The sequence below is a fragment of the Gallinula chloropus genome (assembly GCF_964237585.1).
Source record: "Gallinula chloropus genome assembly, chromosome: 3".
Taxonomy (NCBI): Eukaryota; Metazoa; Chordata; class Aves; order Gruiformes; family Rallidae; genus Gallinula; species Gallinula chloropus.
In genome coordinates, this window is record NC_140087.1 from 6,362,993 (window position 1) to 6,379,756 (window position 16,764).

Sequence of the window (16,764 nt, forward strand, 5' to 3'; positions counted from 1 at the left end):
GTGCTAATAAGCTTGTCATCCATAGCAGTTCTCCCTGCAGTGACACCCTGCAAAGTCATAAAAAGTTATTCATCTTCTGATGACTTTTTTTTATTCAGCTCTGCCACCCCACCCCTGAGGCATTACTCTGTTCTCTAATGTAATGTTCTTATCTTATTTGTGTGCACATACCTTTGCATTGTTGAATATTAAAAAGCATGCTGCTTAAATGGACCCACTGTGTAGTACCCAGGGGTGATCTAGCCTGCTCTGTGCTTTATATCACACTATTCTGAAATGCTAGGTAATCAGCCATCTTCGTTAATCATCCACAAATCTTGTTAGCAGTAGGGTCTTTTTATTTTCTTCTATGTCACTGCCAATGATTTCAAGTGTTAAACTGAAAAGGATGCTGTGTAGATGGTGCAAGATAGTCACGTTGACTGATTTTTTTTGTTTTCTCTTCAGTTAAGCAGCTTGTAGGCTATTTTATGTGTTCTCTATTAATTCCAGTTATAAGGAATAAACTGCTTTTAGTAAAGTGCAGAGAGAAAAACATGACCACTTGGTCTGGGGGGTTTGTTAGAGACTGACTTTGGTAGGCTCGTACATTTGGTTCTGTCTCTTATAAATGATGTTACTTCAAGTTTATGTTTTACAAATTTCATGTCCATTTTCTGTAAGTGATCTGTTCTTGTGTTACCTGCAAGATATATCAGTGGTTACCTGAAGTGGATGAATTTGCTGAGACTTGCTTGGGATAGCCTAGAGCAAGTGTGAAACTCTACCGTGGTAACTACAACTTTGCTGGTGCTTTCCATAACATAATGCTCACTGTTAATCAAATGTAGAGCAGTCCCTATAGTATTAGGTGTATAACAGAATAGTCCTGTCCAAAGGTTCTGTATTATATGTGTGTATTGTAATTGCCTAGCAATAATCTTTGGCCCTTGCAGAGCATGACTGGTATGTAGTTCCTTTGAAAATTGTGTAGGAACTAACATGAGTACCTGTATTTAATGATTCACATGGTGTGTATTGAGAAGCATAGTGTAGGCTTGTGAAGTATTTGGTCTTAGTCTGTAATAAGAAATGCTTGTTTAACTTCTTTGCATTTTTTCCCCTTCCTTTTTTGCCCTTCCCATTGTTTGTCTGACTGGTTATAAATGAGCTGTTCACCTACACAATTTCCTTAACACCCTTAAGTTTGTGTTATCCTGTTGTCTACCTTAGCATAAACTGCAATTGTTCACAGCTCATAACTGGCCTCTAAACTGACACTTTAAATAGGCATTCAGTGTTCTTTTATTTTTTTATCAAGTACTTTGAAGTATAACTATTCAAGACAAACTTGATTGTTTGTGATGTTAATTTCTTTATTGAGTTTTCTGGAGAGTTTAGAATATTAGCAAAAGTTGCTTCAAATAAAGTAACTTCTAACTAAGATTAATTTTCTTCTGTCTGCCTGCAGGAAGAAATATGTGCTCTAAGCAAGCAGTATAGGCCAGATTCAGGGGAAAAAAGAAAAATCATAGGAAGTGGGTGATTCCAAGGGCAATTTCTCAATAAGGTTGAATTCTCTTCTTCTGACTCAGTAGTGAGTTGCAGCTTGAGTACTAATCCTTAAAATTGAAAGCTCAACTGTTTAAAGGTGGTGTTAGCTGTATTACAAGAGGATTATCACGAAGAGTGGCATTGCACAGTGAGCCTATCGCAATCCACTCAAGCAAATCAGGTTATAGATGATTTTCAATAAGGAGAGCTCAGTTGTAAAAGTTTACCAGGAGCTGCTTTCGTTGTATAGAGTTACAAATCATCTCCAGAGCCTTTGCAGTCATATTCTTGAGCATGTCTCCTCCAGCAGTTTTCCACAGTTACTCTCATTTTCTCCTGAGCTCAGGACAAATACAAGTTAATTGTTTAAAGGAATGCTTATCCTTTAGTATGAGAGAAGGGCAGCCAAACTCAAAGTAACCTCTGGGAAGATATGATGCCCTTCTTACCAAAGTGTGCTGCAATTTTATTTGTGGGATCTGGGGGAAAACAGAGATTATTTCATTCAGAGTAGGAAATGGACATCCTAAAAAAGGGTGGTATAGACAATTCCCAGCTGCTAAAACAGAGAGCATCTCTTTCTGTTAAATGTACTAAATAACTGCTGTCATAATCTCAAGTATTGTTTTGTTTAAGATGGTACATGTGGAAATTATTTTCTACCTGGACACTAAAAGTAAGGTCTTGCTTTATGGAGACCCACAATCACTCCTCTTTTCATGAGGAAGTAGAAAAATCTTGATGGTAGTAAACACAAGAGTTGACTTAAATAGTGGATTTCCTACTTAAGTATCAGAATGTAATTATTTATATCTGATAAGTCTATAAGACTAAGTTTACTTTTTCATTAGGTATTTAGGAGACAGGATGATAAGTTCTGTGAAGTTAGGTATAGGTGCTGTCTTGTCATTTGCCTAGTGCAATCAGTTCCCAAATGAGTAGTCAACTATCCACCCCTGTCATTAGGTGTGCTATGGGGGAGAGAGATTGGACCTAATAACTCCCTCTGTTCCTTAAAACCTAAATTAATCTGCACATCTAAATGCTCACTTTTGCATCTAGGGTCTTCTCTAAAGAATACCCTAGCAGTTAGTTTGCATTCATGTTGAAAATTACTGGAGCCAAAGTAATAATTACAAGATTAAGTGGCAAAAATGGATTTTTTTTTGTCACTATTCAGTAAACAGGAATTCAGGATCTTCTTAGATGAAAACAATGTTATAGAATGGTCATTGTAAATTTGAAGAAAGCATGAGGAAGTCATGTGAGCGGTTTTAGTTTCTCTCCAACTCTCCACAGTACCATTTCAGTACAGGATTGTGGACATTTAATCCATGCCCAAGTGAACATACTAATGATATTTCATCTTCCATTGTTAGGGGAATGCTAGTAAAGTGACTCTTACCCATCTCCATGACAGAGGTAGACGCCACTTTTGCAAACAACCAGAACCTGCTCTGAAAACCAGTGTCCTGTCAGTCTGTCCTGAGCTCAGAAATACACGTGTGCAAGTTTGCCTTTGTTCCCCCAGTGCTATCTTGTGCAGGTTACACGGTGACACACAGTATCAGAAAGTTTATTTTTCAGCAACAATGCTTCTTAAAGGGCTTGCTTAACTGATATGTGACAACTACTGATCAGCTTCATGTATATAATTGAGTACAAAAGCAAAAAAGCAATTGATTTTCTTTAAACTGGAATAAACAGTCATTTATCCATTTATTGAGATTCATTGTCTTCTATAAATCGTATTTTACAGTAAACCACTCTATCAGTGTTTAAAATGCAGAATCATGTCTGAAAATGCAGTGCAGCAACTCTTCAGAATTTCACTAGTGGAAGAAATACCTAAATATTATGATGCTGTGTTATGGCATGGGAATCAAAGTTAAGGTTGTGAATTACTAGTTGCCCACTTGAATGCTTAGGTGCCTGATTTTTTTAATTGGATTAATTGAAATTGGATTTTTAAATTAATTAGGTCTAAGTGAAAAGCCTTCTGTTGGAAAGTAAATCACTGGATCTTCATTTGTTTCAGGTAACATCCAAGGAGCCACAATAGTGGATGCCCTTGATACGCTATACATCATGGAAATGAAAGAGGAATTCAAGGAAGCAAAGGAGTGGGTTGAAAAAAACTTAGATTTCAATGTGGTAAGTAGTGTTGCATTTAATGCTCTGTTTAGTCTCCAGGGGCCACAGCTGAGGACTGGGTTCTAATGTTGCAAGCATGATCATCATAAACTTACTACTTTGCTTACATGCAGTTTTTCAGTCTGAGATACAGGTTGTTAGGAGGTGATGAGCTGTACTTAAAGAATAGAGTATTTACCATTGTAAACTAACCAACAAACTTTTCAGCCCTTTTGGATAAAAGGAACACAATGCTTCAAGCATTCATTTATTTTTGGTTATATAAACATATTATATTTTAGCTTTGTGTGAAGCCTTCCACAAATTAGACTTTCATTTAAAGCAAGCTACATGCCATACACACCAATTAAGTTCCTTTGGGTATTCTAGTAAAGTTAAATCCCATAAGTTGGACTGAATTGTTAGTACAAACTGAGCAGCTTTAGCCTTACGAAGCATCAGGTCATCACAATTGGATGTACAAGTCATCCTATTAACACATATAAATGTGCAGCTGAGAGCAAAGTTCATCACTAAATGTTTTTATCCTAGAAAGACCCTGAATAGGCAAGAACCTCTGTAAAACCTCAAATAAATTGAGAAGTTCTGGATTTAGTGATTCCTATTTTCTTCTTTTTCTTTCTTTCTTTTAACACACACACCCACCCTTCTCTTTTGGGCCAGAGTGTGTATTATGGTTGCTGGATACGGAGAGCTAATGGAGTTACCCCTGCCTATTGGTGTAGTAAAGTAGGAAAGCACTGTAGACACGCTACACTGAGCATTTAAAAGCTCTTGCAGTTGACATGGGTAATGGTAGAAATGCTTTCTGAAAACAAAGTACTCTTTCTAATGTTATGCAAAAGTCAGGATTGATTAGCTTCTCTTACATGCTTGAGAATTAATTATAATTTTAAGAAGGAGGAGTTAATAGGTGGATATTATATAGTTTATATAAGCAGCAATTTAGTGTGCATTTATGTGTACATTAATAATATAAATACAGGGTATTAAACTGTGCTTTGGAGTAGTGTCAGATGTCTGAATGACATGCTAACTTTGTCTTGTGCATAAAAGATCTTTTTTTTCTAAAGGAAATTTTGTAATATTAAATTCCTGTCTTATTAGCTTAACGTTATTAAGATGTTTACAAACATATGAACAAAACATCATTTAAAGTAGCAAACTCCACTTTAAAGGAAGCACTGCACTCTGCTTGGAGGAACATCATAAAGCACTGTAGCATTTTACATTAGTAATGCTGAAGTCTTATTTTACATGAATGTTGCTATACTTTGTACTGGTAACTTCTGCTTCTAGATGGTACTGCCTTTAGCTTCAGGTCCTTTTGTTATTTTATGTCCTTTCTAAAATTATGTAGCACTTTTAAGCATTACTTTAAAAATAATTTTTTAAAAGTTATGAAGGCTTTCAAAATATCTGAAAATTTGTACTGTGTTACTTGGTCAATGCAAAAATCCAGCAGATTTACCAAAAACAACTTTACAAATTATACTGATGTGCATCAGGAGCAATATCTTGTTCCTGATATTACTGTAAAAAGATGCCTTCAGTTTAACACCTTACTAAATTACTTTCTTAATACTTCATAGTCATATAGAATCAAATGTTACATTGCCATCAGCAATGAGTAGGTGAATTTTCTTGAAGTGGAACAAGGAAATGAAAATAAACACACACAACACCAACTTTAATAGTTGACGTCAGTTTAACGCCTGAATTGTTTGAAGCTACTTGTACTTGAGTTTTCCACTTTAAATGTAAGCTCTAGTTTCAAATGCTGCTTTGTATTTGTATCTTACAGTTTGAAGTTGGAAATTAATTAGCAAAAAGAACAGCAGGACACTCTCTTTTGTGTTTAAGCATTTATCATGTAAGGGGCATTACTTGACATTTTCTGCGTTAATGCTTTGACCACTCTTCCTTGCTCCTGTTTTAGAAACCTTTCTTCCATCAAAGTGATCTAGTTTTTAATAAGTGACACACTGACATATCCTTAAGTGTTATTTCTTGTGAGTATAACAAAACGTGTTTCTGTTTGATGTTTCCGGTCATTTCCTGGGCAGTGACCGGTTAATCAGCTTTCGGGAAAGGATGTTTGGCCTTTATTTGTATAATAGGATTAGTTTTTTCTCTCCATTTAATCTTAGAGCTGTGCTTTTTAAATACCAAGTTTTCTTTAAGATGTTCTTCACGATAATATCTGTGACTGTATTCTGTGGCAGAACCTTTTATCCTTATTTTATGTTGATACAGCTGGATATAAAGCAAGTCCTCTCTAGAAGTTTGTAATACATCAGACACTCATTGTACATGTTGAACTATTTGGCCAGTGCTTTATCACTCTAATCTCCTGATCTCAAAAGTTTCTGAATGTCACTTTGTAAACTAGGCACTAGTTTATCCGCATAAAGGGGTTCACAGAGTAAAGATTACTTAATGGGAAATGGCATAATTCCTTCACATCTTTGATTTCAATCCATCAGTTCAGTGAATTAGTTGCCAGGGTTATTCTTGGTTATCTTTCTGAAGAAAGCAAACTGTTTGATTGCAAAGGAAAATTCTAGTTAAGTGCCACCTTTCTCAGCAAATGTGTAGATATTGGTAAGCTTGTGAGTGGACATGCTTGGAAACTTATCTTTTTGGAGTATAACACACTTAGGCTGTTTTTATTATAGCTGGGTCTGGTAGCCCTGTGATTTTATAACTGATCTCTCCACATTGCAATGCTTGGAGTAATTTTTTCTCATAAGGGCAGAAATTCCTCATATTTGATAAATTTGCTGAAGCTTCAACCAAACTGAGTAGTCCATCAGGAATTAAGTTGCATTGTCTGATTCCGTCAATATTTTAAGAGATCTAGGCATACTCATCTTAGCTTTGAAAAGGATTGATGTTTAGCAGTGGCTGAATCCCTGGTCTTTGCATCATGGTTGTGTGCTCTTGTTTTTCCATTAAATCACTTCATCTCCCTGTGGGTATATCTGTGGTCTTCCATTCATACATCTTGAGGATTTGGTTTGATTTCCCCACGCGTGCTGTTGCCCACAGGCCCTTTTTGCTGTGCTTGTGCACAACCCTGCCTGAGGCTGCACTGGGCTGAGTTGTGTATCAACAGGTTGCAATGGAGAAAAAAGGAGCCAGTCTGTCATGGGATCACTAGGGAGCTTGTCTGTTTCCCAACTATAACTAAGCATTGCTCTGTGCTTCTCTGTTTGCATTTTTGGGGGTTTTTTTTTCTTCATTGTTTGCTTTAGGACCTGCATACGTGCAGAGCATTCATAGCTTTCTGGAAGAGTTTCTGTACTACTTCTTCATGCTTGGGGGGAAAAAGCCACAAGTCTCTACAGCGCAAGGAATGAGTCACAATGAATCCATATTTGGGAAGAAACATTAGTAGAGAAGGCTCTTAATGAGGCAGATGAAGGGATCAGGAGTAGTGGTAGCCATTTGACTCACCAGTGAAGGGTTGGGAGTTGTTAAGTACTGGAATCGATGGTGCTTCACTTCTACACCCAGACACACCCCAACTTGTTTAGGATGGGAAACTAACTGGCCCATTCCCTTCTTCTTCTTCAGACCTCCTAAACCACTTCCCTGCAAAAGGATAGTCTTGCCCATACTGTACACTGGGTACAGCCCTTGGCCTATGTGGTGTCCTAAGGCATGTCTAGACAGGGGCCCAAACCAGACCCAGAAGGTGTAAACTGTTAAAGAGTATGTGGGACAGAGCTTGAATTCATGTCCTAACCCACTGATGAGCCTTCTGATGTGGGTTTAGTCAGGTGGGACTAGAATGGGAGCAAGTTACAGAGCAGGACGCCATGCACTTGTTGAGAGAAGAGGAAAGCAGTTTCTTCTACAACAAGATTTGAGGTGAATTTGGATTCAAACTAAGATAACTTTCCTGTTGTTTATTATAGGATTTTGCTTTTCTTGCCTATTTCTATTTCTAGTCAAAATGAGGGATAGCAGGAAGTGATTGCTCAATCAGATGAAAGTGATAGTCTGTGCAGTAGCTCTATGTAGATACAATTTAGTTGAATTTTTGTGTGAGCACAGATTTATCATGAGTTATCAGTCTCATTACAGCTACCTGTATAAGGAGAAGGGAACTGTATAAGGAGAAGGGAATGAGTAAGGCAGCAAGGGTACGCTGATGATTGTGTCCTGCTACCACTCTTAAGCAAAGCTCTTTCTAAAAGTCAGTCTGTGTATCTGATTTTATAAGCCATGCTGAAACCTGGAAACTTACTTAACAGTTTTGATTTTTGCCTTTTAAAATTCATATTATTTCAAACTTCTACGTTTACAGATTTAAATCCAACTTTCTAACCATAGATATTATGATTGACTTGTAATAATATTTAACACTCTGTAACTTAATGTTCTGGCTTGGAGGCAGATGGTTTTTGGTGCTGCATTCTTTGTGTTTTTCCTCTCTGAGAAAATCAGAAAGTTTCCTCATATAACACCTTGAAAGAGGATAGCTTTCTTAAAAAGAAAGGAAAAAAACCCAAACGGGTGTGTGGGAGTAAATGGACTTCAAGGAAATGTATAACAGGTCTGTGAGGAAGCTTAAAAAAGGCAGCAGTTGAAAATGGTTAGTTCTTTAATTCGTGGGACTGTTTGTTTACTAGTTTGACATGTAACTTGTGAGTACACTCTAAATGCCAGACTTCAAAGTGACTTGATTTTGTTTTGATTATGAATAAGAAATCGTTGTGGTGGGCTGAAAGGTGATGCTGCAAATTTAGTATTAAATATAGTTCTGCTACTAGAGGTACTGAAGGCATTAACAAACACTTTTTGTGTCTGTTAGAGATCTTACAGTTTGCCATGTAGGGACTTCAGCAAAATTAAATAGCATGTTATGAAATAGCCAGGCTTTGATACTCTTAAGAAAAAGGTTGCTGAAATTGTTTCCCTTGTCTGTAGGAACTGCTAAATTTAATTTGTGGAATATAAATGAAACTGTTTTCCCCACAACAGCAATTAAAATGTTGTTTAATTACAGTAGCTAAAGTGAGCTATTGTAGTAATCTTTGTGTCGCTATCATACTTCCTGGACTACTTGAAAATGCTAAGATTTGTTGTTGTTTCCAACCTTTGTGCTTCAACAAGGGGATATTATTATTTAATGGTAATAATAATTGCAAGTGCCTCTCATTTCACTTGAAACATGGGCCCTTTGAGAGTGTTTCTATAGTCTAGAATTATGTAGTTTATTCTGCATTGTTCAGCACACAGGGAGCTACTGGAGACAGTCCAGTGTAGGGTTACGAGGTCGGTGAGGGGACTGGAGCATCTTTTCTATGAGGACAGGCTGAGGCATCTGGGTCTGTTTAGCCTGGAGAAGAGCAGACTGAGAGGGGATTTCATCAATGCTTATAAATACCTAAAGAATTGGTGTCAAGAGGATGGGGCAGACTCTTCTCAGTGGTGCCTAGTGACAGGACAAGGGGCAACAGGCACAAACTGGAACATGGGAAATTCCATCTTAATACGAGGAAAAACTGTTGCTTACAAAGCACTGGGACAGGCTGCCCAGAGAGGTTGTGGAGTCTCCTTCTCTGGAAATATTCAAAACCCACCTGGACATGATCCTGCACAGCATGTTCTAGGTTATCCTGCTTTAGCAGATGATCTCCAGAGGTCCCTTCCAACACCTACCATTCTGTTATTCTGTAGGGTCCCAGGCATTGCCTTGCACAGTCTGTTAACCTGCACGATACAGGCTGTTTGCAATGGTACAGTAGTGTGGGTGTGTGGGGAGCCACTATGTTTCTTGTCCATAGCAATAGCTGCAAATGCAGATGAGGAGACTGAATTTTTATTACACTCTTGGTGAAAACAGGAGAACTGAGAGAAAGTAAGTTTTGGAAAGAATATGTGCAGTAAGGAAGATTGTAAACAAATTGTTTGGTAGGATTTGTGCCTTATTTGGATCCTTATACAAATTTAAGAGAGCAAGCTCTCCACCAAATAAAAATCAAGATGACTTGATTATTGTGAATATATTTATCCACATAAAGAGCCCACTTTATTTTTTTTCCAATTTAATTATGAATGACAGCACAAGTACCAGTGCTGATGAGTGCCAGGTGGAAGCTGATACTAGATAAATAAAACTGAGTTCTATTTCAAATGTGTTTTTAAGCAAGGGTATCTTCCCATGAGAAAACATAGATGGAAATTGTTTTGGCCTTGGTGTACAAATTTGAGGAGAGGAAGACTTTCAGGAAAGAGATGTGTTAAGGAAGTGATCCAGAAGGATGTGAATACCGGTTTTTGAGAAGCTGGAGGAGTCTCATAGAAGAAGGGCTTCAGGAGAGCCCAGCTGACAGTAGTTTAGCTGTTTGAACAGTGCTTTCAACTTTGAATTCAATCACAGCTGGTTGAAGCTTCAGCAGTTTACCAGTTGTAGACTTAATCCTCTGGTTCATGGAAGGGTGAAGTGAATGATGAGCTGCAGCTGAGATCAGAATGGCCCTGTCATAGGTTTGCAAGTGAAATACAGGTGCAGAGTAACATAAAATAGCTAACGCAACTTTTGGCACTTATTTCTTATGCTCCCTACCCACCTTTTTTGGCAATTGTTTTCTGAAGATAGGGATTTCTATTGCAGTCAGCTTCCCATTTTTAAACTGTGATAGTTTGATATGTTTACTTTTTAAATCCGTCAGGTTCTGCAGCTTCTTGAGTGTTTCTGAAGTACTGAGCAGTGGTTCTTCTCTTGCTTAGATAAACCTTATTTCAGCATTTCTCTTGTCAAGACATCATGTGGTAACACTCAGCTGTTTTGTCCTTTGATTATGGAGACTTGCTTATTTGCATAGCCCAAGTTTGAGAGAGCAGTCTCTCAAACCATTGTAAATAGGTTCACTCTGGTGTTAGGCCTCTAGCCAGAAATAAATATAAAATCAAAAAAAAAAAGTCTTTAGAAGCTAATCAAGAAAAACAGATGAAATTCCATAATGTCACAGTTTTGCTCTTGGACCACATAATGGATACATATATTGCTTTTGGCTTTCTTTTTCTCAGAGAACAGTGAGCAGCAGTAACAATTTCTCTCGATGTCATACAGTACTTGGGTTATCCTATTCCATTTATGATTTGCTTATCAGAAGATTAAATGGTGAATGATAAATTGTTGGTTAAATGTAAGATGAAAGACCAAATTACCTACATACTTCAATTAGCATAAAAGCTCCGGAATTAAAAAAAAAATACGTTATTCCCAGTATATATATCACTTTCCCAAGCATTGATGTACCTTCAGAATCCTTTAAAAAAGGGAAGCCTCCAAAATTAGCAGCTAGAGCAAGATGATACTGGGTAGGAACAATAAGAGCTCAGCACAGACATGTCCTAACAAAGATGTTTCAGATATCGTTGTATGCAGCATGTGGCCATGTGATCTAGTTGAGGTACTAATGAAAGGCCTGTAAAATTAGAAATTGTATCTATCCAGTTGATCATCTTGTATAATTGGGGTCTTACAAAAGGAACATTGTAGTCATTTTAAAATAAGTATGTCTGGTCACTTCTCCTTACAGAAGTTCCATTAGAAAATGGAATTAATTCAAACACTTCTCAGACCTCCTATTAGTGATACAATGATGGTTTGAAAGAGAAGGCTAAACTTGAAATAAAAAATGAGATAAAATACTTCTGTCCTCTTCAGCTGGTGGTGAGGTAGAAACTATGGAAAGTGCAGATAAAGGTTTTTCCTGTATGTTTTGGATCATATATTAAATGAGTCATAAGGTATTTATTTACATCTAGATCTGAGATCAAAATAAATTAAAAACATTGCTTACATAGGAGTTGACTGCTGAGTACAGAAATATGCAGACTTATTTGTGCAAACTGTATGTTGATAATGATTAAAAATATGAAAAGAGGGTAAGGGTCAGGGTGTGGCATCTTAGATGTGTAATACAAAAAATTAAAGTACTAAAAATCCAACCATAAAGTTGGTGTAGCAGAAATTTGCTATGTTAGGACAAATTCACTTTTTTAACAGGATACTTCACATGAACTTTTCATATGGAGATGAATGTTTCTTTGATGAGAAATGAGAAAACTTCTTTAACTGATTTGCAGATTGCTATAATTTCTGTGAATACTACTGGCCTGGTATAATGAGTTTAAGAATAACTATGTATTCAACATACAGCTTTCAAATCTACCATTAATGAAATGTCTGTCCACTTCATTAATTGCATCTGCTTCAGTGGTTTGTATAAAGACTTTAGTAAGAGGTGAGGATTTCGAACAAAGTTTCAGAGATGTGTGAGCAAAGTACTGGAAATCTGATAACATTAAAACAATGGTTAGCTTCCAGAAACATCCCCAAAGATCACCACTTCAGCAAACATTCAGTATTACAGTGCAATTAATCTTTGTGGCTTGATAGTAAAATCTTTATTCACGTTACTTCAAAGTCCTGGTTTTGTCTAATTGAAGTCTGGAAACAGATGTCAGTCCATACATACTCAGCTCTTCTTAAAGGTCCTTTGTGTTCCTTGAAAGACAGCACTAGTTTGTGAGTTAAATGGCCATACTAAATCTAGATAGTCAAAATGTAAGGTTCTGGAGACAAAATGTTTAGCTCATATATCACTCTTCAAGGAATTAAAAATCAAAAAGTAATTTAACTCAGTCCTTACAGGAAACACAAGTGTCTGGAAGATCTGATTTAACTAATTTCCGTGTCTAATACCTACCTCTTTACAGATTCAACTTTCCCACATCAAAGAAAGGTTCTTGGCATGTGCTGAGGCCAATGATTGAAATGGAAAGAACCTCAACTTCTAAAGAAAGTTCTCAACAAAAATACTGTTTATAGGAGTTTTGGCTAACTCAAGTTCCAGGGAAGAGAAGCTGCTCCTATCACTCCTTTAATCATCCTTTCTTCAGTCAGATCTTATAAGATCAGCCTTTGCTAAGTTAGATTAATTAGCTACAAGCTTTTTTTATGCTTTGGATTTAGTTAAGGTAGACCTCCTTAGTTACTGTAGAGTTTCTACATATGTAGTCTGCGTAGCAGGTGAATGGCTCTCCTGTCTAGTTAGTTCAGATTTCTAGAGGATTTAAATCTTGTTATATCCATCCCCAGGTTAACCAGATACCATGGTATAACAAAAAAAAAAAAAAACCCACAGAAATGGCACTAGTCAAATCTGAAGTGAATTCCTGTTTCCAGTTACTTTATTCTCCTTCTTGCTGGATATGGTGAGACAGTGACTGAACACTTGAAAGCAAAAATAACAGAATAATTTTGGAAACAAAATTTTAGCTTTTTTATCACCGTTTTTTTCTTTCCTTCCTTTTGTAGTTTCTTTCAGAAAGAATGAATAGCCCTGTATTGGGAGAGCAGTGAGTGAGGAGAAACTGCTGTTCTAGTACGGTGCAAATAAACTTGAAAAGTTTTTGGATCTGGACAGTGCAAGGCAGTAACATAACTTTTTCAATTTGCAATCTTAACAAGTGATGACCAGTGTGAGTTTTCAGCAGATGTGTGTGATGGCTTTGCTTTCCTCCCTTGAATTGTGCTCATGCATGTAAACCATAACTAAACAGGGACATACATACTATATGAATTATATATTAATTGGATTAATTCTGTGAGGGAGAGGTGCAGAATAGATTTTTGAGGAGAAAAGTTGACTGCCTGTGAGGAAGTGGACAAGCAATGTAGCAAGTCTTTGAGTGTTTTGTCTAATTACCTTTGCTTAATCTGAGTGCCTTGCAAATTGAAAAGCATGAAGTAATATTTCTAATAAGTAACCTAGTACTGTTTTCTTCTGCACAGACAATTTACTAGAATTTAAAATCTGTAGAAAACAGGGAACAGCTTTTTCCCTCTTACATAAACTGACATCTGAATGTTTAAACTGGAAAAGTACAAAAACTAGCTGAATGAGAAAAGTCTGCAAGCCCTTTGGAAGAAATTCCTCCAGCTCTATCATGCATTGATTTATATTGAATATAGCTATTGTGTATGTCAGCAAATAGAAGATGGAAAAACAAATCAATAGAAGCAAGAGCAACCCAGAACACACAAAAGTCAAACACCTTATTTATGTGCCCAAAAGTTTAGGAAATTGAGCAAAAATCAAGAAATATCAGTACATCAGCTTTTCAGTTCAATGCATCTTGAGTGTCTTTAATGTTGGGGTAAAATTGTAATTTACGACTTTTTAAGAACAAGAGAAAGTAGCGATCGTGAGGCTCAGATTCTTCATTTAGGTTTAAATATTAAAAGGAAGAGAGTGTGCTTTGAGCTTTGAAATAGATAATAGTCATATGTATACTGATAAGTACAATAAACTTAGTCTCTATCATTGCTAAAGACCAGACCAGCTCAGGAAGGGCAGTCACTGTCATGGTGAAAGATCATCTGTTTCTTAGTGGGTATGTACCATGATTACATTTCTGTCATGCAGATATAATTGACTTACTCTAATGTTACCTCTCATTTCACAATAAACTACATTTAGACTTAAGCTGGGAAAACTCTTGTTATGACATTCTGATCAAGAACTTTGTATAAGGTATCTGAGAAATGATGCTGTGTGGGGAGGTGGTGCAGGATGTAGGACCTGAGAGCACATTTTGTGTGTGAGCATAGAATCTGCAGGGAGGTACACAGATATGTACACTGGCCGAATGCCTTATGTACAAGTGGAAGAGATGAAAAGTTAAACAGGACAAGGGTAATAGAGAAGAGGTTTTGTTTTCCTCACATTTGCTAAGAGGGAAATACTTTAAAATGCCCTAAGTTCACTTATGTTGGCTTTCCCTGGATCTTCTGTGTTTTACTATTTACAGTTGTTGTCACTTAGTACCTGCATGTATATTAAAGAAAAAGAAAAAAACAAACAAAAAAACCAACAACAAAAAACAAACCAGCAAGACCATACAAAAAAAGTATCAGGGAATAAAGCTGTTTGGTTTTTTGTTTTTTTTTTTTATTTCAACAGAATGCTGAAATTTCAGTATTTGAAGTGAACATCCGCTTTGTCGGTGGACTACTTTCAGCTTACTATCTCTCAGGAGAAGAGGTAAGAGAGTTTCACATGCTTCATCTGAAATAGAATCATTTAGATAAGTATTTCACTTTCAGTTTAATCATTTCTTTTGTCAGAATTAAATATGATTGTAACTTTGAAAGTTGTTTGTACGGCATAAACCTGTGCATTGGATTATCTTGCTTCTGCTAGTGTTACTTGGTATAAGTCTTGAAGTGTTAAAGTTGAAACCCAGTACATTCTTAATTGGCTTCATGTTGGAGTGTGTAATTATTGAGTTCCTGTGCTATGGTAGTAGTGGATTTGGTGCATCAGGTATCTGCCTCACAGACTGTTTTGGAACATGCTCTTTATCTCACTCTAGTCTTTGTGAAACTGAAGCTTCAACTCACATGGAAAAGACACATTAAGAATGAAAGGATAATTAGTAAACCTATGTGTGTGAGTGTCTTTAAAGCATTAATATCCTGTAAATCTCTATTGCCTGTCATGGTTTCTGGAGAGGATGAAGAAGCAATTTCATGTAAGAGCTTCAACTAACGTAATTATATTTCTGTAATACATTTAGAGAAGGCTATTCTAAAGTCACAGCTACTGAGGTATTTTAAATTTTTAGCCTGGCACTTGAAAAGTCTTTAATCTTACCAGTTTAAATTCTTGTTCCTGTCTCTGGGTTAAAGTTGTATTTTATTGTAGGATTAACACAAATTACTACTCATCAACTGTAAGTTAAATTTATCACTGGATTTCTGTAAATCCAAAGGAATTGCTGGTGAAAACTCCACAAAACCCTAAAGATGTATCATTTTCTTTAACATGTAGATTTCCCACATAACTGGATGGAGCGCTGTTTTGAACCTGACACTATAAATTAACTTCAATTCTATGATGTCTGTGTTGCATTTTGTTAAAATTTATGTTAAATCTGTTTTAGCAGGTACTACTGGGTCATGTATCTTAAGTAGACTTATCTATTTATTTCCCATGGTCCTGCCCTGAGTGTAGGTGCCCAGTAGTATTGAAAAGGCATTAATGTTTTTCTTAGTTTAACTGTTTTATAATTTTCTGAGAAAAAATTTGCACTTAGACTCATTTCAAATTCCCACTTAACAGTAATGAAAATAATTGAGAGGTGCTTAGTAGCTGGCTTCTTCATCTTTACTAAATACTGTTTTACTTAATGTTTCATCTCTGACTCTTGAAGGAAATCACTTGTCCTCCTACAGTAACTCAGCAACCAGAAATAAGCATATGTAAGGGTGTCTAGAATTGAAAGCTCTGCGTTCTATGATTAAATAGTTGTATCTTTCAGCGCAGATCTGCTTCCCACAAACAGGAGTGAACTTTTCCAATATAACCTATTGCTACATTTTAATTAACCACCTCTGACAGAAGCAGAGGATGCTTCTTGGCAGGCAGCAAGCCTGGTAGAGGACTGCATAGGAGCCTTTACATCGGGTGGCGGGTGTCTGCCAAGAAATGCCTGAACCGTTTGTCATCAGCCCTGTTGATTTCATATACGTGTTGATGGCTTGTGTCTGGTATTCCAAGTGAGACTGCACATTCAGTGCATATAGCTTCTCCTAAATAACACCTAGTCACTGCTTCTCAACCTTTCCTTCACCTTTACAGAGACAGATTTACCGGATTCCACCTCTCAGACTAGATTGGTAGCAGCATTGGTGTTCAGATGAAACTCATTTGTACGAATGAAGTGAGGAAGCATTTGAAATGAAATAGTGTTTCACGCAGTGGATAATTAAGTGGGTCTCTTTGCAGGGGATTATCAGTGATACTGCATGCTAATGTTCATTCTGAAAGTGGACAGACTCATTAATGAAAGTAAAAAGGGCTCTTGAACACAAAGCTGGCATGTGTGGTCAAGGAGCGCCCTGAGCTCTTGCGGGCTGGGAAAGACACTGTCCATGACAGAACGGTGTTCCTAAACTAAGGAGCTAGTGGCTTAGAGGGTCAACTCAGCACGCTTTGTCAGATTTGGGGAAGCTTCCAGATCTGACTCCTAAAGCAACGGCCAGCT

At 36.9% G+C, this 16,764-nt stretch overlaps 1 protein-coding gene across 1 annotated transcript in view; it reads left to right on the top strand.

The window, feature by feature from the left end:
• Positions 1-16,764, top strand: part of MAN1A1 (mannosidase alpha class 1A member 1) — a 146,093-nt gene that overhangs the window by 45,805 nt on the left and 83,524 nt on the right. The window contains exons 3-4 of the mRNA XM_084262140.1: positions 3,572-3,687; positions 14,679-14,759. Of these exons, the coding sequence (XP_084118266.1) occupies positions 3,572-3,687; positions 14,679-14,759 (197 nt within the window). The remainder of the gene's footprint in view (positions 1-3,571; positions 3,688-14,678; positions 14,760-16,764) is intronic.